This window comes from Pezoporus flaviventris, unplaced genomic scaffold (genome assembly GCF_033815535.1).
Source record: "Pezoporus flaviventris isolate CSIRO_AGI_PZ_B2104156 unplaced genomic scaffold, CSIRO_AGI_Pfla_v1 ptg000213l, whole genome shotgun sequence".
Taxonomy (NCBI): Eukaryota; Metazoa; Chordata; class Aves; order Psittaciformes; family Psittacidae; genus Pezoporus; species Pezoporus flaviventris.
This window is the reverse complement of record NW_026892761.1, coordinates 4,086,407-4,112,001: the sequence shown is the minus strand read 5'-3', so window position 1 is coordinate 4,112,001 and position 25,595 is coordinate 4,086,407. Positions and strand designations below refer to the sequence as shown.

The following is a 25,595-nucleotide window of genomic DNA, read 5'->3' as shown; positions in this document are numbered from 1 at the left end:
CATTACACAAAAACGCAAATTAGAGCTTATGAAGTGTGTTATTATCACCATCAAACACAAACACACTATGAGGCCCACATACAGAGCTCCTTCAATGAGAGCTACTGACAGAAACCCCCTGAAGATAAAGCACTTCCCCACATTTCTGATGATATTTATATGGAAATAGCAATTTACCTGTCAGGTAAAATAGTTTCAAGAGCCGAAATGAAATAAGGAACCACGACATCAATCCCTTTCAGGTCACAGCAGAACAAAGGAGGGGAGTTTAGAATAACACTGGCAAGAACGGGGTGGCAAACGAAATCTGCTATCTGCAAACCCTGAATTAAAAGCATGTAAAATCTGACAAAGAAAGATAAGATTAAATTATTTGCACATAAAAAGCATCAGCATCCCACATGAACAAGAATGTGCAGCCACTATTTGATCTTTTCTACATAGAATGGTTTGAAATCAGAGCTAGGAAATGTTTCTATGAGCATTCCCCCAAGATACTTCAGCAAAGGCAAACATATTAACCAGCTTAATAGAAAACCCTCACAAATCACACGTACTACATGTGAAAAGCCAGTGCAGCACAGTTTTACTGAAAGCTTTGACGTGTTGCAACACAGACTGGGAGCTGTGCAAATACAGCCCGGGCGATTACTAACAGCACTTTGACCACATGCTCTCCCACTGCTCCTTTCCCCACATAAAATCAAGGTCTTACTCCCATCCTTAATTCCCCAACACAAGAAAGATACTAGGAAATCTTTGGTGGGGGGAACAGGACAGGACACACTGATCAACAGTTTGGAAGATGAGACCAACCATAACCATCATAACCAGTTCAGATGAAAAAACTGGGGACAGGAACCTAGCTGGCCATCACCCTGGAGCAGTTAGTTTCTTATCAGGGAATCCTTCTATCCCCTTTAATCTGTTGTTTTTTAAAGGCTTGCAAACACAGGAATCTGACTGAATGGGTAAGAGAAACACAGACTATCTAGACACAAAACACTGCAACATGCAAGAAATAACACAGTTCAGTCTTCCAGGAAGTCTTGATGCCACTTGGGACAGTGTGTACCTGGACAGTTGGAAAGTCATGATTTGAAGCCGAGTCTCTGCCTTTCTATTACACTTTTTAACAGAAATTTGGGAAAAAAAAGTACACTATGATGGGCAAGACTGCCTTATTTTATGAGAAATAAGACTGAAAACAGAGGTAGTTCAGAGCTCAACTGTTTCAAATAGCAGAATATTAGTGCATTTCTATATTTGAAGAAAAAAACCCACTACAACAAACAAATTCCATCCCAGCCTTGTGTTGACAAGGCAGGACTCTTCACGGTCTAATAAAGTGTACATCTTATGTCTGCACACTGATTTTATCCATCTGAACAGTATCCAGTGACAAATTACAGAAAAACAAGAATACAAAAAGCAGAAAAGTATCAAAAAGACAGCATTCCTTACAGCTGGGAGGCACTTTAGAGGACTTCCCTTCAACTGGAACTGGAAGAAAACCCAATGAAAACCAGCACCATGAGAACACAAAAATCACTACTTGGTCTAGCTAGGGATCCCCACCTACAGCATCTCAGGGGTAATCAGGTTTATGAATTGGCAACCCAGAATTCAGTCAGTAACTGAACACTATTCGCTGTGAATTAATTTGCACCATAAAGTTATACCAACAAAGCAACTGGAAGACAGGTTAGTACCGGGATAGGTAAGCTGGTAATATTTCCTCCCCAGTCTTCTTGCTACAAAATATCCTACACAGTGTCCCGCATGCCTCTGCCCTTCCTGCTTCATAGTTGTCTGGGAATTCACTTGCATCAAACATGGGGTTGGAAGCCATTGTGTCTGTGGACATTTGAGATCCTTTCCGGCGGAACTCCACGCTAGCTTGAGTCGCTATAGCTGGGAAGAGAAAAAACAGTGTTTCACTGTGTGTGTTAATGTATAGACAAGGCTCATGGGATCCTGGACACAAAGATCAAGTCAAATTTAGTAGTTATCATGAAGCTATTAGTTCACTGCATTTGAGTCAGTGCCTCTGTATAGAAAGTATTTGTGATCGTAATTAACTTTTTTCTTTGTAAGGATGACAACTGATCCTTGTATTCTAGAGCCTGTACCAACTTCCTGCTGGGAAGAGCATGATTCTCTCCAATATTAGCTTCCTACCCTCTCTGGAGGACAAGGATCTTCCCTCACCTAGTTCCCATCTCCAGAAAACTGAAGTACCACCTTGCCTTGCTGTTTTAACACATCAAAAAACTTTTAGATGGTGACGGTGTAACTTCCAAGCAAGTGCTTAATTTTCAGCTGGCCAAGTTACCTCTTACGCTGCTCTGAGCATCAAACTGCTTTGATCCAGTTTTGTTTCATAAATGTTTGTTACAAACAAATTACAGGGACCCATATCAATGGGTTTCAGTGAACTGTTCTCTCCCCTGATTTGGTCCCTCTCCTCACATGAAACAGCCAAATGAATCTGAGGTTAGGCAGTCTCCAAATGGCACATTAACACTTCGACTTGTTAGTTTATGGATAGGGGTTTTGTTTGTTTGCTTTTAAAGGAAACATCCTAATGACAGGTGTATACTCTTTATTTTTTTGCCTTTAAATTCCTTGTTTAACCTACTACTGTTACCTTACAGATTTTCATGACATAAGTAGCAAATAAGCACAAATCTTTATGTATCTTCCCATGAGCCGTTTTTTGTCCTGAATAAGCTATCCAGCAATATATTGTAGTTGGAAAAAAACACTACATGCACAATGCATACAAATCAAACACTAGGTCTGTAAAATAAGCTTTAAGTAAAAAAAACATGGTTAGTGCAAAGTCCTGAAACTCATGACATGATCACAGACTAAAGTACAGAAAAGATGGGACTGATTCAGGCAGATTAATTTGCTTTTGCCAACAATCCTCCCCATTCAAAAACACACACAAAAAAAATTACTTGTCTTTTTCCAAGTAAAAGTGCAAAAGCTACAAGAGACAATGGGAATGAATTTACAAATAAAATATGGGATAATGGAAAAAGAAAAGCATGACCGCAATTAAGGAAAAGCTACTGGTTCCTACTTACAAGATTTATAAGAAAGAAGAATTTGGATAAAAGATGCTGCAAGATAATAGAAATAAAATGGAAACAAATCAAAGGACAGCAGTAGTTATAAAATACTTTTAAGATGGTGAAATTGTAATATAAGTTAAGAAGCTTTTAGCTTTTCTAAAAAATAGATTAAAAGCTTTATGATACAGCAAGCTCGTTAAACATATAGGAAATTGGCATTCAGGTCCAAAATTATGGCTTTGAAAGTACCATGCAAAACAATGAACAAAAAGTTACAAAATACTAATAAGGTTCAGAGCTGTTCACACCAGTGTACATCAATTCCTCAAACAGATGCATTAACCCTTCCCAGCTCAAGTACACTTCCCTAAGTTGCATTGTACCTGGTGTACACACCAGGCTACCCTAAGGCTCTGGGACTTGGGGTACAATGTCTTGTAGGGGGAAGGTTACTTACCTGCAGGCTCCCCACAGCAATGCTTCTACTTCCAAACCATGAGTTCCTGAAGGTAATACAGCTCTGGCTTCCCTAAGTCAAGCTGCTATCAGCCAGTATACCTAAGCATGCCTCCCCTGTCCACCAGCTCAATCAACAACCTTCCAAAGCAGAAATAAAAGGCAGAGCACTCCCAGAAATACCAACACCTCAAAAATAATCTCCAGAGAAAGAGGAAAGACTCCAGTAGCCAGGGACCAGGAAAGAATGTCACCACCTCATGAGAGTGGCAGCTGTGAATGTGCAGGGTCAGATCAAGACCTATGACCAAGCCCCTCAGCGATGTTCAAAGATGCTCCTAATCAGGGCTTCTTGTAGTTTTCTCCTAGAGCCCCAGAAACAGTCTTTGGGATGTTTAATATTAATGACAGTAGGGACAGAAAACATGAGGATAAAACTATACCCACTGCCAACAGCACCAGCAAGCAGCCTAGGCCAGGCTCCCTCAGCTGCTATAAACCACACAGCTGGCAGGCTCATGACCAACTACTTTTGGTACAAGGATTAAGAGTGAGGCCACCGAATTGGAAGACTCAGTTCCTGAAATGCAAAGCAGGGTCAAGTAGAGCCAGTCTGGTTACCCTTCCAGCCATCCAGATATTTTTCATCTCAGAAATACAAAAAGCTGTACACTTTTTCCACCAGTCATTTTTCTTAACTTCCTTCCTTGAGGTTAAAGAGCCCAAGAAGTAAGATATGTGAGGCTCCAACACAAGGAGAAAAGCAAGAGCAGATAGGTACTCATTCACATTCGCCTTGATTAGCTGCTCCTTACTTCCTAAAGCTCATCAAAAAGACTTGTGTCTTAAGATGGGAGAAGGATGATGTGCTGGTCCCTGTGAATCAGCAGGGTTTATTTCAAAGAATTGAACTAAATTCTGAACTAAAATGTGAGATTGCAGCTTGTCTGCAGCATTACTTGTTAAGCAATCACATGTAGTTCATGAATGCTTCTTTATAAATCATGGGTTCTCATTGAGAATGAGACATAACAGAAGAGGAATAAGAAACACACATTGGAAAAAGCAGCATTCCAGAAAGACATCCCAGGGCAGGGGATCTCCCTCTGCAGGACCAAGGAGCAATCTGTACCAAGATATTTCACCTCTTTATCAAAGTGGTCCTCAGTCCTCCAGCCAGATACAGAACAGAGAAATCATATCAGAGAGCTCTGAGAGAAGAAATTCTGAACTGCGTGGCATTGAAACAAACTGAACATTAGAAGGGTTTAAAGCTGTTGAGATCTTATACAGCTGCAGTCCTACGACAGAAAAATAGTGTGTGGGCCAGTAGAAGACAATACTACATAGCAAAGCTGATTTTAAGTGCAGGCACTTCCCAATCATAAAATATTTAAAGCAGCCATAAAAATAGTAGTGCTTCCTGAAGCTAATGCAAAGATTATCAACAGCAGTATCAAACATGGTAAGACTATTCAAGCTATTGGCAAGAAGTGTTACTGTACCAGGCTACAAAGGGTAGCAGATGGCCTGTGATATATACAGGTACAACCAACCTGCTGCCAAAAAGAAGCAGGTTTATTTTTGGCATCTTTCCTAAAGGTTAGGGACTGTGGCACCTAACTGTCCTTCTCTGCTGCCCTCTTTCTGCAAGCCACATCTACACTGGGTAACACAAGCAGAGGCTGGCAGATGGGCACAAATGCAGATCTGATTATTACTGATGGGCTCCACTTGTGTGACAGAGGGGGACCAGAGCACACGACCCTCCTCATTCAGCCTTATTCAGGTTTCATGAATTAAAATCAAAGAAACTTTTCAATTTGGACTTAAACCCAATTTAAAAGACACATACTTCAAGTCAACAGAAACTGCAGGAGCCCTTTACAAATCTTGCTTCATTTTCCTAGAGCAGAGACTGCGTAAAAGGATTTATCCAAAAGGATAAATCAGGCAGTCAGATTTTGGTGCCTCTGGAAACTCTGTAGAGAGTTTCAGCAATATGGGTTTATCTTCAGTTCGCTCTCCTGACAGCCTGCCATAGCATTCTGTCGCCAGTACTTTACACAGAGGGAAGAACACGTGTGGAATCCCAGAAGGGCAGAAAAGACTCAACTAAATTCCCTACATTAATTCTATCTTCCAAATAGCTAGAAAAGCAGGACATAAGAGTTTTCTGGATCTCCAACAACATAACTCCCTCAGATCCGCTGCAGCTAACAAATGGCAGAACTTGTGACAGTCAAAGACTGGTCTCACCAGGCACAAATCCGAAAAGGATGGAGGAGGAAGATAATCAAGTCATTCCTAAATAGGTGTTTCTAGCTTTCAGGAAGCTAGTAAGTTCTTCTCTAGCAACACAATCATTTTCTGACCACTGTTAGGCATACATGACTAGAAGGCCCTGGAACCCCCTCAAGGAAGTCAATCATTTTGATTTAGAATAACTGTACTTCTGCTAGAATCACACCATCTCCGTTTACAGCTGACACTGTCACATAAGCAGCTTCACAGCCGAGATCCTTTTCAGGTTAAACACTTCAATAAAATTGCTCAAGATACAGGCTATGTCAAAATTAAAATGATCCAGTCAAATCTGAAAAGCATTAATACAGAAACACACCAGAAGCACGTGCAACTGAACATAGCATCAAATGATGCCTTACTCCTTCCTAAGCACAGCTATTGCTCTAGTAACATGTCGCAGGCCTTTTACAGGGGGACTTGAAACTTCTACCACAGAAATCCACAACTGAACACTTTCAAAAACCACGTGATCCGTATCTAAAAATACCTTTAACAGACTCCAAATCCTAAATCCATCGCCTCCACACACGGATTTGTGACACAACAAACAAGGAAGATCATCAGTTTAACTATTGCTGTCACATCCCACTGTGAACCCAACTTGCTACAACAAACATCTTCCTCCTATTTCTCTAAGGCCAGCAAGCTCCCGATAGATACATCTCTTGGAAATGCTTAGCAGACATTCAAAACACTACATGAAGAACAGGAAAAATGCAAGGAGTGAGAAAGTTTATTCTTTTCTGATTATCATCGCCAAAAGGAAGAATGCTAAACCCTTCTTTGACTAGAGCACTACTTCTGCTATCATGTTTCAAAGCATCTAACCTCTAAAGCTGAGCAAAGCATAGGAGATACAAATAAATGTAGCAGTCACAGACTGAAGACCACCAAGGTATCAAGTCATATATGGGAACACACAGCACCCGGCACTGAAAAGCAGCCGCTTCACCTGCTTCTTTTAAGTATTTCTGTTGCCCTAACACTCCCCAACACCCAGAAACACCACTTCGTGCAGTATCTGGAGCAATGTTTGACAGTCTTTCAAATATTAAAGACTCACTATAAAAGTTGCTATTACTCAGAGATAGTCAAGCAGATTTCAAATTAGGCAGTGAGATCTTACCACATCATTTCCATCACTTCGTAAGATTTCCCCACTAGCATGCTCAGGAATGCATTGTTAGAGCAAGAGTGTTTAATAGCAAAACGTGATTTTTTTTTTAAAGCCCCCAAACACCTGCTTCAGCTAATAGCAGGTGCTGGCTCAGCTGGGAGGGGTTAACCACAATACAGCACTTCAGATGATTTTGGTTTGGATTATGCATATGTTAATCTTGCAGGTAGGAAATGTCAGTAAAACAAGAAAAAAAGTGTATGTCTATTTTTCAGTGTTATTTACCAGTCATGCTGCTGTCTCTGTTTATTCCATTATGAAGTTTACAGTGAACAAATGCTGCATCAAATAACCACGATCCAAAGAGGTTCAAGATGCTGTTAACCTTTGGCCTGCGAGGAGCTGGTAGTGGCCGTGGTTCAGAACTTGTCTGGTTTGGGCTAGACAGTGGAGAAGTAGAGGATGGCTGATGCTGCACTTTTGAAGTGTGTGCAGTAGTTACCTATTTGAACAGAGGAACACACAGATCAGCTCCTAGAAGAAAGTAAATCACTTCCTCTAACAGAAGAAACTATCAGAAGGGGCAGCTACTTAAATACAGAATAGGGAGTCTTACAGTGCTGGTTTTCATTGTTGCTTTATTCACAGTCACTGCCCGATGCCTTCGGTTGTGGGGTGGAGTGGTGTTGATAGCAGTGTTCTGGGGCATGCTCAGCCTATTCACTGGCGTGGGTGGTGCACTATCAGACCGGGGTCGTGAAATGCCTGTGGATCAAGAAATAAAGCAGGATTTAAGCAAGGATTCCATAGGCTTATATGCAACAGCCCAGTCAGTAAGCATCTGGGCCTTCTGTAAATAGACTAGCTTTCCTCCCTGTCCCCCAAACCAGCAGCAGTACAAAAAACATTTTTCCCCTTTTACTATTAGCAGAAATAAATGTACATGGAAAAGACAACCCTGCTTACATGTAAGCAAATGATTAAAACCCATCAAAGAACCCCACATCTTAAGAAGGTCAGAAGTGGGACACGGTAGGACCAAGTCTAAAAGCAGACAAGAGGGGAAGGGGCAAGGTTTATTTGCCAAAGCCAACTTAAGAGCTCGCTCCTGCCAAAATCCAGGTGCCTCTCACCTTTGTTCTTTCCCAATGAAAGATCCCATGCGCTAAGACTTCTGACCCTTTAAAGCCATCCTAGCTCACTAAACTAAGCTGAAACCCATCCATCACATAGTTTTCTGCTGATTTTGTGAGGTGAACTGCTTGCTGAATAGCCTAACACTAAGTCAGTACAAGACATGGGGTAAGAAAGCAGAGCAAGCTGTCATTTTTCTGTCAGGACATTAGATCAGTCTTTACCCAGCCTCAGGCAAACACTCATGGTGTATAAAGCTACTCTTCCCAGTCAGAATCAGAAGCAAAATCTTAAGTGACAAATACCACTTCTTCCCATTGTAATGAATACCATCACCCTCACACCCCATTTGAAAAATGACATGTGGAATTGCAGTGTGCTTGAAGATCTGACACAGATTTTTTTGACAATGTTACTTAAGGCAGCCAAGTACTTTTCGTAGCACATTATAGAACAACTAACTCCTGCTAAACCAGTAGTGTTGCACAGCCAGTTTTCTCTCTGAACACAGTTTACATGTCTGCGCAAGTCTTCTGCAGTCTCACATCAGCTCACACTTATGGCAGATGGCTACATTTGTTTGCATACATTTGAAGAAGCAGAAGACAGCTCTTCAGAGTTTACAATAGCACATTTTTCTCTGAACAACTTTAATAAGCCTGAAGCATACCAAGAGCAATGCTTTAGATTTCAGATGCTGTATCGTGTCACTTAAAACTTATCAGCCAGAGCTTAGGTCTACTTCACCTTTCAGTCAAATTTGAGCTACTCACTTAACCAGCAGACACAAAGAAACACAGCTTTTCTTCCCAGCATTACTAGTCACCCACTAACCACAAACTAAGTGAAACTGGCACTTGTAGTATAAAGATCTGAAGATGACAGTCAAAATTCAGTACCTTATAAAAACAGGCACTGCACTCCGCTGCTGCTACAAAGTGGTCAGTACTCACAAGAAGCTAGAAGCCTAACACTTGCATTGGTGATTAGACAAAGAGAATGAAGCTTTTCTTGGGGAAGAGATGGCTGCTTTATTTTAGACTTCAGATTTATTTATTTGTTTTGCGTTTGAAACTAAGGCCATCCACAACTTCATGCATTCAAATGTTATTACTGCATACACAGATGCCCATTTGAAAGTGACCTGAGGTCCCTTTCCTACCAATTCCACGATACACTCGCAAATAATAAATTGTTATGGCTGTATTTATAGAGAAGACATTTAGAAGAGATAACATCATGATTAAGTTACTATTCCTAGCTATACACAGGTAGGACAAAAGCATTACCTAGGAATGCATCCACTAAACAGCTGATCCCACGCATGGCACGAAAGAATATTTGAGGCAGATGTTTAAGGCAGGGGTACTGATTCAGTTCTTGAGTCATCCCACTCACATTCAGAAACTGCTCCTGAAATTTGGGAGTAGAGCTAATAATGGCTGGGTTACTCAAATCCACAGGATTACTGCACACAAAAAGAGCAAAATATGTTTTAGTCAGTTTAAGATCAGCTGTTAGGATTTTAAAAACACTTAAAGACACAACAGTTTAAGGCATTTAAACACCACCACCACAAACCAGCATCAAATATCAATATACTTTTAGCTGTGACTCCATCACAGGAAGTCAATTTTCACTTCCTATGTTAGCAGTACTTTATTGTCTTAACTTCAAACATTACCCAAATACATGTAAGAATGTTATTAAGATCCAATGAACCAGAGCATACACTTAGAATAGTACAGTCTTAGAACAGTATAATCCCACTGTTGCAGTAATATTATTTATTTACAGTTTTTTGAACCCAGTTTAAAAGGCTCTTGCACTGTTAAAATTCTTCTCAAATTATTATTAGCAATGACTTTGCTATTACCAGTGACAAGAAAGGGAATGGGATGGAAAGTTTGAGCAATTTTTCCTGACTGATGCAAATCCTGTAACAGCAATTCCAGACTTGAAGAGTACAGCACTTGTGACATTACTATCACAAATGAAGAAAAATAATAAATTGGATGAGAATTAGATTTGAAAGTCTAATGTTTCTCCAGCTTTAATTAGTAGAAGTTCTATGTACATAGCTCAATATTCCAGCCATTCAGAAAATGAATGCAATGCCATTCCCAAGAATTATAAAACCAAGCACGCCACTTGGTTCTGTTGTGTATTTAAGGAAGAGTAACATGCATGTTAAAATTAACTGCATAGCTTTCTTCATAAACTAGAGATACACCCTTTGTAAAAAAAAAAATCTTTTGTAGGTTATATTTAACATTCTAGAGAATAAATGGGAGCAGTTTATATCTCTAGGAGCTATTGTTCTGCTTTTCCTGTTTGCTGTCTCAGAGAAACAAAATTGTATTGAAGTCTTGTTTTTCAGATCCTTCAAAATACCAATAGCTAAAAACTTTCTAGCTAAATGAACCAGTTTACATACTAAAAGAGTCAAAGAGTTCAAAGTTGAACAGCATAACCTTGCCCTAAACTGCTACAGGGCACTGGTATAACAAGGTTCTCACACTTTATTTGTGTGCTCAACCTTAGGAATCTCCAGAGAAATCTTTCATTTGTCATGCAAACATACAGAGATGATGCAAGAACATGAACAATGGACGGCTGTAATTACAATACCTCAGCATATGTAAAAAGCGAAACCAAGTTTGTGCAACGCACTCATTATCCATTTCAGGAGGAATCAGACCAGCATCTTCATCAGGAATTTTAAATGGAGGAAATGAAGGTCCATATGTAAAACGCAGCAATCTAGAAAGCAAGTCAGGCAGATCTGTCATTCAGTTAATACTCCTCAAATCAGCAATGCATCTGAGCCTCAAAGGAATCAGTGATCCCCAGGTGGGCCCGCAAGCAACAATGCAACATCCTGAGTTTTCCTAGAGCTCCTCACTTTATACAGTCATTTAGTCCTCTTATAGCTTTGAAGGGTACATGCCTTGGAGCCTGCCCAAAGGTCCAACAAAATCAAAGAGTTATGGAAGCCTAACACCTCAGCTCTCTCATCTGATTAGCCAGGGGGTTACTGGTTAGCACAGGCACACTCATAACTGACAAGATGCTGCCTAGGAAGGGAGCAGGGAAAAAGAAAATGAAGAAGGAATTTAAGCCCTTATCATTAAGGCTCTTTAGCTAGTGTCCTATGACAGGAAGTCACATTAGATTACAGGTCTAAATTCCAGGTTACTGATGAGTTACAATTTATACCATGAGAAACACTCAGTGCTGTTCTACACGCAGCACAGGATTTGCAATCCAGAGAGTAGCAAGCTCTTCAAGAAAGACTCTGTGTTTTGCAGAAGCTGACACAATGTTCTTCTCTAAAAGGATGGAAGAGATCCGAGACACACTTTTCCAATATCCTAGCATTCCCAGAAATTAGTTTTTACCTTTCCCTAAGCTAAACTCATTTGGAGCCTGCCCAAAGGTCCAAACAAATCAAAAAGCTACGAGTTCAAAATACCACTGAACTTAAAGCTAACCTCAGAGGAGTTCAGCTTTCTTTGTATTAGGTGTAAACCAGTATTACTGAACAGCAGACTACAGCATTACAGAAAACATGCAGGTTACTATGCATCAACAGAATGAAGACTGTTAGTCAACAGTGGAAGCTAAAGTGTGGGCACAGTGCATGGAGCAGAACACCAACGCATGTTTTGAGACTGAGCTGTTCTTTTCAGACCAGTGAATCATAAGATATTTTCTGTTATGCAATGCTGCATCTAGTGAGCTAAAAATAACTACAGAAATAGCGTGGGAAATACACAGGACTTGCATTGCAGCTTTATTTCCCACAGGTTTAACAAGGCAGCCCCATAACCTAGAAAAATCTATCCACACTCGGAATTTTGACTGGTAATTCAAAAGCAAAAGTTTCCAAGAGTTAAAATAAACCCTTGCAGAAAAGCGAAGGACTGTGTTTTTCACAGTGCAGCAATTTTCATACATCTTTGAATTTTTATGGAACTGGTTATTGATGTCTCAGGATTGCTGGAAAGAAGAGACCCAGACCCCTGCTCCTCACCAATTAATTTAGTTCCTTCCTCTGAGAGGCTGAGATTTGTCCCACAAAGTCTTCATACAAGGGGAAGTGGCCTCAAGTTGCATCAGGGGAGGTTTAAATTGGGCATTAGGAAAAAATTCATCACCAAAAGGGTTATTAAGCATTGGAACAGGCTGCCCAGGGAATGGTGGGCAACATTTTAAAGTGCAGATATGGCACTTAGGACATGGTGGACTTGACATTGCTGTGTTTATAGTTGGACTCGATGATCTTAAAGGTCTTTCCAACCTAAACAATTCCATGATCCTCACTGTTCCCATGCCCAGCAAGGTCTGGTCCAGCTCTGCTCCAATACTGTCTGAAGCAGAATGCCACCGCTCAGAGGAGAGCCCGCATCACATTCCTACTGCCAGGACACAAGCACCAGGCAGCTATAGCACAGCTTGAGCTCCACAGGGTAGGAGAAGCAGAGTCCAAGAGTTACCTCAAACACAGCAACATGAAGTAGTAACACACACCTAACAGTTTTGGTGGTGACTGTCATTAAACACATAATGTGACACTAATATTCCTGACTCATTTTTCATGGGACATGATAAAGAGTCACAGTGATGGAGACTAGTAAACATACTGTAAAGTGCTAAATATCTGACAGATGATGAAATTACACAGTTACAGAGAAGATCTAACTCAGATCTTCACTTGCAGAATGAAGACACACACACAAGTCAAAACAGGGCTTCGAGCAACCTTGTCTAATGGAGGATGTCCCTGCCCATGGCAGCAGGGTTGGAACTAGATGAGCTTTAAGGTCCCTTCCAACCCAAACCATTCTATGGTTCTAAAAACAGTAAAAGCCACTAGACACAAGATCTCTCACTATGTTTTGCTCATTCACTTTTGGATTGCTGGTGTTCCAAAAATAAGCAACTCCAGAGGAAAAAAACACTATAACCATTATCATCCCAGTACATGTGTGTATGTCCTTGGGATTTCTCCTACCTGGAAGTAAGGGCACAGATGACCTTGCTCCATTGCTCCACTACTGCAGGGTGATGTCGCCAGTTGGCCACCATCTCTTTGGCAGTTTTCCAGTAAGGTGGTGTTGGAAAGCACCGTGTACAAGCCAGTAACCACACCTCGAACAAGACGCCGATTAATTTTTCGGCCAGATTCTCAGCAATGCCACCTTATAACAGAAACAGAGCACACCTTCAGTGAGTATGAGATCTAAATAACCCCAAATATCTCCCCAAGATTTCAGTATGAGTGTGTAAAGACTCTTACGTTTTTTTTTCATTTAAGAATGATTCCCAATTGCTTCCTACAGCCAATTCGCCTTTTTACAAGACCAAGCATAATATACAATATGCAGCCAAATACGTGTGTCACTAAAGGACACTGGCAATTCCCTGATCTTAGCCTGTCTTCCACTGCATTCTATCTATACTGATGTCTTTTATTTAATAGATATAAAGTGACAATATGATTTCCCAAGCAGGCAGGCCAAACAGCAAGACACATGAGGGTTTCAGTGAAACAAGGAGGGAGCAACCATCTGAAACCATTCATCAAGAACTGTTATGTACAAAGTCGCTATTCTGCAACAACACATTTAGGAAAACTCAGCTCCAAACCATTCAGTCTTTTCTGACAAAGCTTTACTTCAGAGTAGTGTAGCCAAAACAGGAGTGAGCTATGGTGCCTTAGTGGCTACTAAAAGCTTTCAGCAGGTTTCACCCCATTCCCCTGGCAGCTCAACATCAAGCAGAGACAAAGGTTTTCCAGCAATTGAACCAAATGAAAGCGGAACATGAACCTTGCACAGTTGGAGCTGCTAGAAGAGTGTCATTGATCTGAAGAAGAAATAATAACAAAACCTCCCAGGTTTCTCTTGCCATAATTGTCGATTCATGAGCCAGCTTCTGGACAGCTTTCAAAACCTGCAAGCACAATCTGATCTGACTAGATCCTGGATCTGGCCTGCAAGAGAAGAAAACAACACTTGAGTCTCTAAACAAGAACTATAAAGTGATATGTACAATAATCTGAACTTTGAGCGATTACAAGAGGAAACATCAATATTATTGAACAAGAGCCAAGAACATGAGCTAATATGCTTCTATACACCTTAACTCTGTCTCTAAGCATCCTAACTCTGCCTTAGTGAGTACAAGATGTACCATAACATTCTTCTCTAAATGGCACAGAACTTGCCACCATAAGGTGAACACACCCCATTATCTCAAGGGAATTTATCTTAGGCCAAACAATGAGAATGTAAGACGTCACTGTTACATACATAATTCAGAAGGAAAGTGTCAAAATTAGGAGAAACATTATTAGCAGACTAATTTAAATTCTTCCTAGTTTTCCTCTTGCTTCCAAATGTAGACGCAACTCTTAAACCCAATTCCTTGGATTTAGGGGGAAAAAATAGTACCTAGAAGAGGGTCATTAAACAAAAAAGTCAGACTAAAGGAAGAGGCGGTAAGTAAGGAAGAAAGGGAACAAGTTGATATTATCAAGGTCTTCCTTATAATAACAACCAGCTCCACACTGCCACTGCTGAGTCACTCAACAAGAAGTCCTGCAGAAGCAGCCCAAAGCAGCACACTCTTTTCCCATCAGTTAGGACAAGGCAGAAGGGGTACAAAACAGTAACATGAAACATTCTGGACAGGATCTGAGGACACCAACGAACAATGCTGAGGAAGCCTAAAAGCTGGAAGGGTGAAAGAAGAGATTTCAAATTACAGTGTGCAATATACACAAGGTGCATTTCAACTTGTGCACTGTTTCGTCCCTCCTACCACTTACGGAACGGATGACAAAAGAAACCATAAAAATATTACCTTCCATTGGACTACTAAGTAGTAGTTCCAGATTCTTCCAAACACTTTCAGTGTGGTATAACCCACAAGTCACACTGCATGGCAAGTATCTCAAGAACATGCTGATCCACTAGATAGAGATCTGCTTTTCTTACACAGCAAGATTATTGTCAGATACCTTTTAAAAATACTATCAACTATTATCTGGATAGAATAAATGTTGCATTACAGTACTGGAAACAAGACTACAAAGACTCTAGATAATATCTAATGCCAAACTGCAGACTAGTCACAGTTCAGGACTTAAGTGAGTTGCTTGATGCTGGTGCTAGATCCTAACAAACAGTTTCTGTAGAACAAAGCTTGAGACCAGTAAGCCCTGCCTTGGTCATAGCACTATTTTTCTCCTGATCAACAACAAAACAGATACTCTAATTGAAAGGTATCTTTAATATTTGACAGACTTGAAGGTTCAAAGCCTGTTTCAAGACTTGTTTCCCTAATAATATAGGGAATCTATAAAAAGGGGGTTTACACATAGGAGCTCTATATACAAGATGACCAGTGGGATACCTTGAGCTGATCAGGCAACTCTAAAGTCCCTCTACATCTACCAGCTCCTGCTGTCTGCAAAGCCAACTGAATTGCAGACTTTGGTTGCAGTATTTTGCAGATTCATGTCTAGATTTCTCAGAGCTTGGCCTTTTGGTTTCCACACTCCTTTGTGACAAGAATTGTTCTCATGATTTCATATGAAATGCAGAAGTTACTACAAAAAAAGCATCTATTACACTTGGACAGTCACACGTTGCATGGTCTCTCAATCAATTCCAGACATTTTAGTTGCACAGAAGACCCTTGTATCTACATCTCAGTCTCCTGGGGAGGGGAAGAGGGAGAGAGTTCCCATGTTTTCTTTCTGTGTTTCCAATAGTTTGTGGCACCAAAACCTTAGCTAACAGCAGTAACTACTACTACTTCTTCAGTAATCTGCACGGCTTACAGAGTTTGTAGGGTTGTTAGAGACAGAAAGCCTAAGGGTTTCCTGGGGACTGCTCAAATACATCAAGAAAAGAAGTGTTCGTTCCACTGGGTTGGGCAGGTCAGTGCAGGAAGGAGGGATGCAAGTACCCTCTCTCTAGTCTCTCCAGGAGATAGAGAAAAGGCAACTTGACTCTTCCATCTTTCACTGTTCTTATTTCTTGGCACCACACCATTTCAAGGACTGTGCATATAAACATATGCTACAGCCAAGCACTCAAACTGGAATGTTTTATACACACCTGCTTTGTATTTAGTGTATACATCTTCCTGAGATGCTATTTAAGTCAAACTGCCCACTTAAGGCTGCTGCATTTCACACCTCAACTCTACATCTGAAACCCTCACCTCAGCTCTGGGCCACCACTTTCAGGCAGCCAAACCAACAGCTACATCGTTTCCTGGAAACCAGGATGAGGAAGGAAGCTATTTTAATCACAACCCTCCATAGGACATAGGCTTATAATAAAGGCTTAGTATTTTCAACACAAGAATAAGAGACTCTTCCAGGAGATAGCTCAACGCATGTTGCTACAAGAGCTCCTGCGCAGGCGTTCTACAGGAGCCCATCAGCACCAACAACCTGTATCAACTAGGTAAAACCAGAAATTATTCTTCTCTTCCCCTCCCCAGGCACATAAGGATTTGCTTTCACTCAAGCGAGGTGCGCACAACCCAGTTCTGCATTTAATTTCCATTACAGAACGTATTCCTGTTGCTGGAGTGAATTCTGAACACAGCTCTCTGGAGTACAAAAAGTTCAGGTTTTCAGCAATGAAAAAAGTGTTTCAAATACATCTCAGAGGCCTTTGAAAGAAAAACAACAGAACAGTTATACTGGGGGAGGGAGGAAGAGGAGTAGAGTGTTTAAAATAATGATTTTCCAGCACTCCCTGTTTCTGGATATTAATTATTTTACTCAAGAGCCACCCTGTGCAGTTTACCACCCTTCACTGAACTCCGTCAATGAAGCTGGGAGATAAAGGTGAAATAGCAGTTTGCGCCAACAGATATGCGACCACTGAACTGCCTGCTACCAGAGCCCCTGGTGAGAAGGCAGTCAGGGGATCACAGCAACAACTATTTCACGGACTAGTGAAGAATTCATTCTTTACTGTGCCAAGGGAATAAAGGTTCCCAGACAGTAGACTCTGTTCTGCATGTATTAAAAGTTTAGAGACAACTTCCTGCAGAAGCCTGCTTTACTCAGGTTTGTGTTGTTGTCCTGACCATCCTTTAATAGGAATTAAAACGCCCTTTTACTCTACAAACCAAGAGCAATGACAACTAAGGTTAGGTGATGCACTCTGAAGCAAGTAATAAAGAGCAATGACATCCTTGCCTGAATTTGTATCAGTTATTAACAAAGCATTCAAGTAAAGTTCAGTGATACAAGCGCAGCAGAGCACTTTGAAGACCACTTGCAATAATACATTACTAATAGTGACAAAAGCAGGTGATCTGGTACTTACAGACATACACTAAACATTGATCTGAAGTAGTTTCAGATAGCTAATATTTAAGTACTGTTTCATAGGGCACCATTAAATAATTTCCTCTTACTTATCCAATGTGTGTTCAACAGCAGCAGGTAAACTTATCAAATGATATAGGAAGCATGATGTTTGAGCACCTTGACTATGTAACTTTGTCCAAGACCTAAAAGCATGTGAATCTCAACATTACCATCCAAGGATGTTGAATTCCTGAGCCTCCTGAGTGTTCCAGCCCTAACACTCACCTTGGTACAAAGAGATTTTGGAGATGTTTGAGAATGCTTTGAACATAAAGGTTTGGTTCCTTAATAACTGGTAAAGGAATGGAGTCCTTAGGTAATACAAGAGCCATAATCCAATCTGTATATACATCGACGCAGTATTTCACAGTATCGCCATCCAGAGGGAGGGTCAGGCCGTAACAAACCACCTCCATAGTCCATTTTACCTAAAGAAACAAAGCAGAAGTTATTATTACAGATAAATATTAGCAGGTAAACAATGGTCAGAGCACACTGGCTCTACCTCAACAATGCAACAGTAGTTATGTGGTACGGGCAATTCTATTTAACATATATTGGAAGAAAACACCAAGTCATTAATTTGTATATCATGACGTTAAGAAGATTAATAATAAGTGGCAAATCACTCTAAACCCTGAATCCCAGTCTAACCTGTAGAGAGAACTCTTCAGAACACACAAGAGCTGATGCAATGAAAGATTTCCAAATTCTAGTGAATACTTGTGCTATTCAAAGACCTTTTAAGAAGTCACACACTGTTGCTTCCAAAATGAAAGTCAGTAGAAAGGCTCCATGTGTGTTAACTGCTGCATCCCTTGTTCATTTTTTTTACTAGTTTGATGGCGTTTGGTGGGTTTGGGGTTGGTTTTTGTTGTTTTAGCCTGAACTTTCTGGTTCAGTAGCGTTTATCTGAGCTACCAGGTCATGAAGTACACTGTTGCTATGTTAACAGAAGCCTTATTTAGACTATTAACCTAAAAATATAGCATACTTCATACAACTTTGGACTACTACAGAGAAAAATAAAGGAGGCTACAGAAAATCATTACGTTGCCACTCTAGCATGAAGGAAACTATGCTCTGTAAGGAAATGCACTTACTTCTTTGTCCGTTTTCAGTAAACTCTCACTCCCAACAGATGATGTAATTAAAGCTTGTCCAAGAGGACGCACCACTGCGTTTGCCACTTCTCTCCCCACGTTTTCAGGATAGCTGTGAAGTACACTAGTATTCCCCTGATCATTTTGAATGACAAGATGCAAGGATCTCCACTCTGAGTACATAGTGCCTCTATGCTACAATCCAAACACCTGGGGGGCAAGGAAGGAAAAGAACTCATAATTAGTACAAATGTCTGTAACACGAGTTACCAAAACTGAGGCTGTTCGCCATGATATCAGAGCCTTGGGTGACACGGTTTAGTATGAGGCGTCCCTGCCCATGGCAAAGGGGTTGGAACTAGATCATCTTAAGGTACTTTCCAACCCTAACCGTTCTATGATTCTATGATATGGACCCTTATAAATTCAAGACGCATGTGTCCATGTCACACATTTGAAGATCTGGAAGAGATTCCAACAGCTGGCTTTCAACCTTAGTATGCTGTGGTGGGTTTTTGTTTTGTTTTTAAATACAGCTGTGAGCTTGGGTTTGGGGTTTAAGAAAAAGATAACAGCAAGTTTCAGTTTGGAAAACTAAGAGAAACTGCCTGCAGCAGCAGCAGGCTTTTGTAGCCATTCACAGCAACATTAAAACTGCCACTTGAACAACCTAAGCCATGGAACTGGGACCAAACTATCCCCTTTCCTCCTCTTCCACCAACACCAGCAGTGTTTTATCAGCTGTCTGAGCCAGTTGACCACGTGAATAATAACACAAGGAAAACAGGGTTGGCACAGGGGAAAAGCAAGGAATGTTCAACAGTCACAGCTTGGATGAGCTCAAGCTGTCACAAATGGCACCCTGAGGACCATTTGCCAACTGCACTTTGGCGGCACATTTTGGAAGCCAGTTACTTATACAGGAAATATTTTCAATGCCTCCCTTAGACATTCCTTGGCCCAAAACCAAATAAGAAGCCAGGCCTGGAAATACACCTTCTTAGAGAAAAGCCACCATTTAAGCAAGTCTTTGTATTTAGCCGACTCCACGAGTATTTATTTACACCCAAAATTCATGTAAAAGGCCTGATGATTCCCTTCAAGGCAGGAGGGAAAGCGAGGCAGCAAGATCTTGGCTTCCCAAACTACGTCCTTCCTGGTTTGAGGCAGCAATCACGTGTGGTTATCTGACAGCAGATTAATCAGAGCAGCCACAGGCTGCAGGAAGCATATCCTCTCCATCCTTGAGGCGCTTTCCCTCCTCTGGGAGCCATGGCAGGGAGAATGCATGTGCCACTGTGGTCAAAACCCTTAGCTTAGAGCAAAACAATTCCGGGACACTATCTCTTGGGACACAGAGAAGTCACAACAACAAAACAAACCACCATCAAACAAAACCCGCAAAATAAGCATGACCCACAATCATTAGTGATGTAGGTCACTAATTCAGTGAGTCAGTCACTCCTTAACTTCATGATACAGGTTTCCTCAGAGGTATCATTTCCTTTTATATCCTATTTTATATCATGGGGCCTCTGTATCTTCCCTTTCTGTCCCATCAGAACACTGCCTTAGTCTCCAGCTTGTGTTTGGAGTGGAAGAAGGAGGGACAGAAGTGAAGTATCATCCACTTTGTAAGCCTCCCCCTTTCCCTTGCAAACCTCCAGCACTACCTGTACCCCAGAGCAGCATGCCCCTTCATCTGCCCTGGCATTGCTGCTCACCACACAGGAAGGGCAAAGGCACTTTCCATTCTCCCATTTGACACTCAAGCTTGTTGCAGAAGCACATAACACCATTTGAGGAGGGCTGGTTTAAATAAACCGATTTCAGCTGATAAAGCAGCATGTACTTTCCATCACCACGCTCCAGCTGAAGGACTGGCAGCTCACAGGAACTTTATCAGTGTGCTGATAACTGCAAGCACACGTAGTGTGCCTGCCCTTACACCAGAATAGGGTTCCCAGAAGCATGGAACTGTTGCACAGCACAAACTGTACGCAGCACCTGTGTAGGAGCTTCCTTGCACAGACGATAGAAGTCATCAGAGAGGATGAAGATTCACAAATCCTGCTGCATTTTGGAAAACCCACATTGCACTAGGGCAAGGGAAGGGGAGGACACAACCACTTGCCTTCATGCAGTTCGCTGCCATGCTGAAGCAAAGATGCAAAGATCTTTAGTGTAACCTTCCACACTTCTGAGACAGACATAATATGCAATGTTTAAGGGAGGTTTAGCAGCAGGACAGGGTAACCGAAACCTCTGGTGCCTCATATATCCAGCCTGCTGCCTGAACTTCATACATAAATTTAATGATCAAATCTGTATCTTATTCAAGACTTCCTTTGGTCTTGCCAGAAATCTTCTGTTACTCTTATCTATATGCAAGGAACATTGAAACAATTGTTCCAGATGTAAAATCCTTTTGCGGTGGGATTTCCTGGGGTATTGATTTATTTGCCCTGTACATTTAGCAGTAAGAAGCTTTTATTTGCAAGGACTAGAAGTCACTTTTCATTTAATACTCTACTTCAACTGCCATTTGAATTGGAAATTGCTGCCATCTGTTCAGACTGGGGCACAGCTAAACCCATCTACTATTCAGCGTCTTAAAATTGGACGTAAGTTGAAAAAGGCTGGTAAGTCCCCCCACACCACAGTATCTGTTACAATGTGTTTCAACAGATACAACACACTAACAGTTCTGTAATTTGCTTTAGACAAAAAGCACCTAATGCTCTGTAGAAGCAGGGCTCACCCCCTCAGAAGAGGCTGTTACTGATCACAAACTACTTACACAGCAACAGCAAATTGAAGAAAAAAATGCAGCTGTCACACCAGGGAAGCAGCATTCCCTGATTTTTACTTCTGTCTTTGCAATGCTTCTGCATTTCAGCTTCAAACAAAGCATCCTCACTGGCCCAAGGAACATCTAAGTTTCATGCAGCTGAATATTCTGATTTCACTTAAGCATAAGTCTTACTGAGGTTCAAATCACTAAGGACCCTCAGAATGACAAGCAATCTTATTAAGAGGAGGGGTGGGAAGAAGAATAAATACATCCCTGAAGTCTACCAAGCAGCAGTTTTGCACACTCTCAGCCTTGGACAGGGGTCCTGTTCCTGTTCCTGGAGGCTACACTACATAAAACATCCCCAGGTTCTCACAGACAGACCTGGAAGGAAATTGTCAGCATTTACATTGGCATGACAGCTGAGAGAGGTGCAGTTCAAATATTTACCACCTACTATGAAACTGAGCATAATTACAACATTCCTTACTGTGGCAAGTAATTTGGGTTTCAACATATTCCCCCCAGACCCATTTCAGCTTAGGAATTGTAGTAGCTATAACTGTATAAACCACTGAAAATGGGTGTTTCAGCATTTAAGACCAAAGATCCTCAGTTCATAAACACTGTAGAAGTTGGTGAGTGTGAAAGAACTAGCTAATGAGCACATAAAACTCAAAAGTAAGGATATTTAAGTTCTGTTTCACATCCCCAAAGACTTCATACGAACAACTGCAGCCAAAATATTTAAACTCTTGGATCAGTAAAGACAGGCAGTGAGAATTCCCTAACTACATAATAGACCCACGTTCTGCAGTTACTCTCACAGAACACGCAGAAGCTCAGAGCCTAAAGCAGAGATGGGGGTTTGGAGCACATGCAGGGGAGAGGTCAGGGAACCGGCACTGGTGTCCAAAGCAGCTCCTCAGAAAGCCTGTGCTCAGTGAGGGCAGTGCTGGGGGCAACCGCGAATATTGAGCCCTTCATGCTCAGCAGCTTCACACATAAAATGAAATGTTTGCCTACAATGCAAAAGGATTTCAGGCCCAGAGACAAGCTGTCCTGAAAATGGATGCTTCTGGGGTTTTATTAGAACCAAATAAAGCAGAGCTGAGACAATTGTTATGAAGAGAGGAAATGCAAAAAGCCACCAGCAGAGAGGTGCACAAGGAAGGTGGAAGACTTAACAGAGCCTAACCGGAGAAGCATCAATAAAGGATCGACACCATAAAGCTCCGAGATATGAATAAAGTATTTCACATATATCTCTCTCTAACACAATCCCTGCTACATCAGTAGTACTGACATTGCTCTCTACAGGCAACAACCACTGCCAGAAAGCACCTTCCACAATGCACCTTCCCTGGACCATGTACCAGAGAAGTTTATCAGCTATTTTTTCAGACATTCTGAGCCTGGACAAGTGCCACATACCCACCTGGACACTGCTGTCCCTCTGCCCTCCAAGTTTATGCTAGAGAGAACAACTCCAGTCCTGCCAAGACTAACTCAGCACCTCTCATATTAGGCCCAGCAGGACTGAAACAGCATGGACCCCTCCAGGCAGCTCACCTCTGGAGCCCATCCAAGCAGTAGGCTCTGCCCTAAGCACACAGTGTGTGTAAAGGACAGCAGCAGAGCAGAGAGCAGGCAAACAGTAAAAAAAGGCAAAGGCCAAACAGAAACACCAGCAGAAAGCTGGATTTTCTAAGTCAGGATTTGGTTAAAGAATAAATGAAGATGCATGTCAGGATTGCTATTAAATGAAAAAAAGTCTAGATTCAAAGCAGGAAGAAATCAGGCACAGAAAAAACAGGAGCTCATGTCATCCTTTCCCAGGCCATCCAGCCCCAGTGTTACTGAGAATTGAATCACAGCCTCCTTTGCCCAGGGAAGGTGTATTTGTCTGATTTTACCACCTAACTGGAGAAGTTAATATGTGATTACAGGGAAGGCTGGATCGCATATGTAAGGTGCCATATAAGCCTCAGGGCTTGGGTCCCACTTTCCCCAGCACTCCTACTCGCTGACTTCAGAGTCATGCTGGTTCTGAGGGCACCACTGGACACCAACATTCCCAAAGCAGGAAGCTGGGCACCCGCCACGAAGAGAGCGTCTGCCTAACACTTACACATTGCAATATCTGAAGATTAACAGAGCCACCAGAAAGCAAAAGCATCAGTTAGTTTTGTATGTTTTGGCTATTACTCTGCTTTTAAGCTTCATTACTCAGCCATCAGTGCTACTCTTCTTCTCACCAACACTCTCATCTCCAAAAGCAGGTTTGAGAAAATTACCTTCCAGGCAGGGGACCTGAGAATTTACTGAGTTTTCTCATCCCTCACTTGTGTCAATGAACCCGCCTGCAGAACAGAGCATTTCCCTGACCCAAAGTAGGAATAGTTTTTATTCTACAGTTTATTTTACACTGGCATTTCTTCCTCAGTCTAGTTCCTTGTGCAACTCCACAAACTACACAACCAGGAAGGGACCTCCTGAAGCTACAGTCCCTTGCACCCGGGGAGCAGAACCTTGCTCTGCTTTTGCTGCTGTTCCCCGGTTTCCAAAGGGAATCTGACCTACTGCCCGCGGACCCTGAAGATCAAACGGACGACAAATCAGCAAGGGAAAGCAAAGGCAGGCCTGCAGCCAGGAACGCAAGGCATCACTGGATGAGTCCTAAGAAAGTCTGCAAGGGAACAGCAATGCAAACTTTTACCTCCCTCCCTCCCTCCCGCAGGCGAGGGCCAGCCTGCGGGGGGAAGGAGCTCACCGGCCCCCGGTGACACCGCACGCTTGTGTCGGGGACCCGAACCGCAGCTCGAAACCCTCCCCCCGCAGCCGGGACACAAGCCGAGAAGGACCCCAAGACCGCGAGTGGGCGCGAGGGGTCCTCTGGCTCACTCCCCCCCCGCCCTGCAGCGGCTCCGCCACATCGGCCGGGACCCCCCGCAGCAGCCGCTCTGCGGCGACCCCCGGGGATGAGCGCGGCCCCCGCCCGCTCTGTCCCGTCCCGCAGGCCCGGCCCCGCGGCGGGCAGCGCAGAGGCCGGCGCGGTGGAGACGGCCGGGCGGCGCCCTGCCGCCACAGGCCCCGCCGCCGGCAGGAGCGGGCCGGGAGCGGGCAGCGCCGCGGCGGGAGGGCCCGGGCAGCCGTACCTGCGCCGAAGGGCCCGGCGGGCATGTCCGGGCAGGGCCGGCCGCTCCGCCCTCAGGCCGCCGGCTCCATGGTGCCCGCGGCGGCCGAGGCGACACAGGGGGGGACGCCGCTCCGCGCTGCCCCGGCTCCGCTTGGCCCCGCTCCCCGCGGCCGCTTCCGGCAGCGCCACAAAGCGCACGGCGGGCGGCGGGGCCCCGCGGCGCTCTGCGCATGCGTGCGGCGAACTGCAACACTGCTCCAGCACGGGCACGCAACCCCGCCGCCGGTAGCGCCGAATAAGTCGCTGAGGAAGGCTCCGCGCATGCGCGGGCGGGGCGCTCGGGCCGCTCTCTCCTTCTTAAAGGGCCCGCGTCCGCCCCGCCCGCGGTTCCTACTTGTGCCACCCTTTACCTCTGCGTTTACTACCTGTGGTTTTCAGAACCACTGAGAACGGCCTCGGGGCTGCTGCCTCCCCAGCTCGGTGCCGTTTGCCCTGCTTGGGTTCTCAATGTCTTATCACAGGCTTCCCACACCTCTCCATTGTCACGTTATCTCTATTTAACAAAAGTTAAGATCGCTGTCTCTTCCCTCCCTGCACATGCTGGGTTCCCTCTCCAAAGCCAAGCCACTGCACGACTGCCCCCGGAGCATGCTGGAAGATCAACCGTTCCCATTGATCCTGACAGGGCATCAAGGTGACCCCATGCAAGCTCTGACCCAGTGGCATAACTGTGTGTGCTGCGGGAGAAGCTTGGTCTGGACCCCTGCCACGGGATGAGCTGCACCAGCAAATTGGACTGGAGGAGCCTGTAGACAGCTCCCACTTGGCATCTGGCAATGATGCCACCAGCCTGTCCTTGTCCTTATCTTGAAGTGAAGCAGCATGTTTCCATTAAACAGCCTCTGCTCAACTGCAGAAATGATGAATGGAGTTGTTTACCCTACAAGACCCTGAAGATCACAACAGCAGGTGCTTAAGCCTGTTTCCGCTATCCTCTTTTCCATCTTGTGTTCCAGCGAGGGTTATTATAATCGATTCCTCACAGAGCCGGAGCAC

The 25,595-nt window shown here is 43.1% G+C and overlaps 1 protein-coding gene across 4 annotated transcripts in view; it reads right to left on the bottom strand.

Annotated features, from left to right (window-relative positions):
- The window catches only part of RALGAPB (Ral GTPase activating protein non-catalytic subunit beta), a 48,090-nt gene extending 29,249 nt beyond the window's left edge, over positions 1–18,841 (bottom strand). For 2 of the 4 annotated variants that reach the window (XM_061441713.1, XM_061441714.1), the window contains exons 1-11: positions 18,607–18,841; positions 17,729–17,931; positions 13,932–14,095; positions 13,115–13,301; positions 10,729–10,860; positions 9,387–9,565; positions 7,580–7,728; positions 7,249–7,465; positions 3,096–3,131; positions 1,713–1,914; positions 178–345 (exon numbers count right to left, since the gene is read on the bottom strand). In XM_061441713.1, coding sequence (XP_061297697.1) covers positions 178–345; positions 1,713–1,914; positions 3,096–3,131; positions 7,249–7,465; positions 7,580–7,728; positions 9,387–9,565; positions 10,729–10,860; positions 13,115–13,301; positions 13,932–14,095; positions 17,729–17,931; positions 18,607–18,789 — 1,820 coding nt within the window. In that variant the 5' untranslated portion in view covers positions 18,790–18,841. The remainder of the gene's footprint in view (positions 1–177; positions 346–1,712; positions 1,915–3,095; positions 3,132–7,248; positions 7,466–7,579; positions 7,729–9,386; positions 9,566–10,728; positions 10,861–13,114; positions 13,302–13,931; positions 14,096–17,728; positions 17,932–18,606) is intronic. The other 2 variants (XM_061441715.1, XM_061441716.1) reach the window with 1 other exon arrangement.
- Between the last annotated feature and the right edge of the window lie 6,754 nt (positions 18,842–25,595).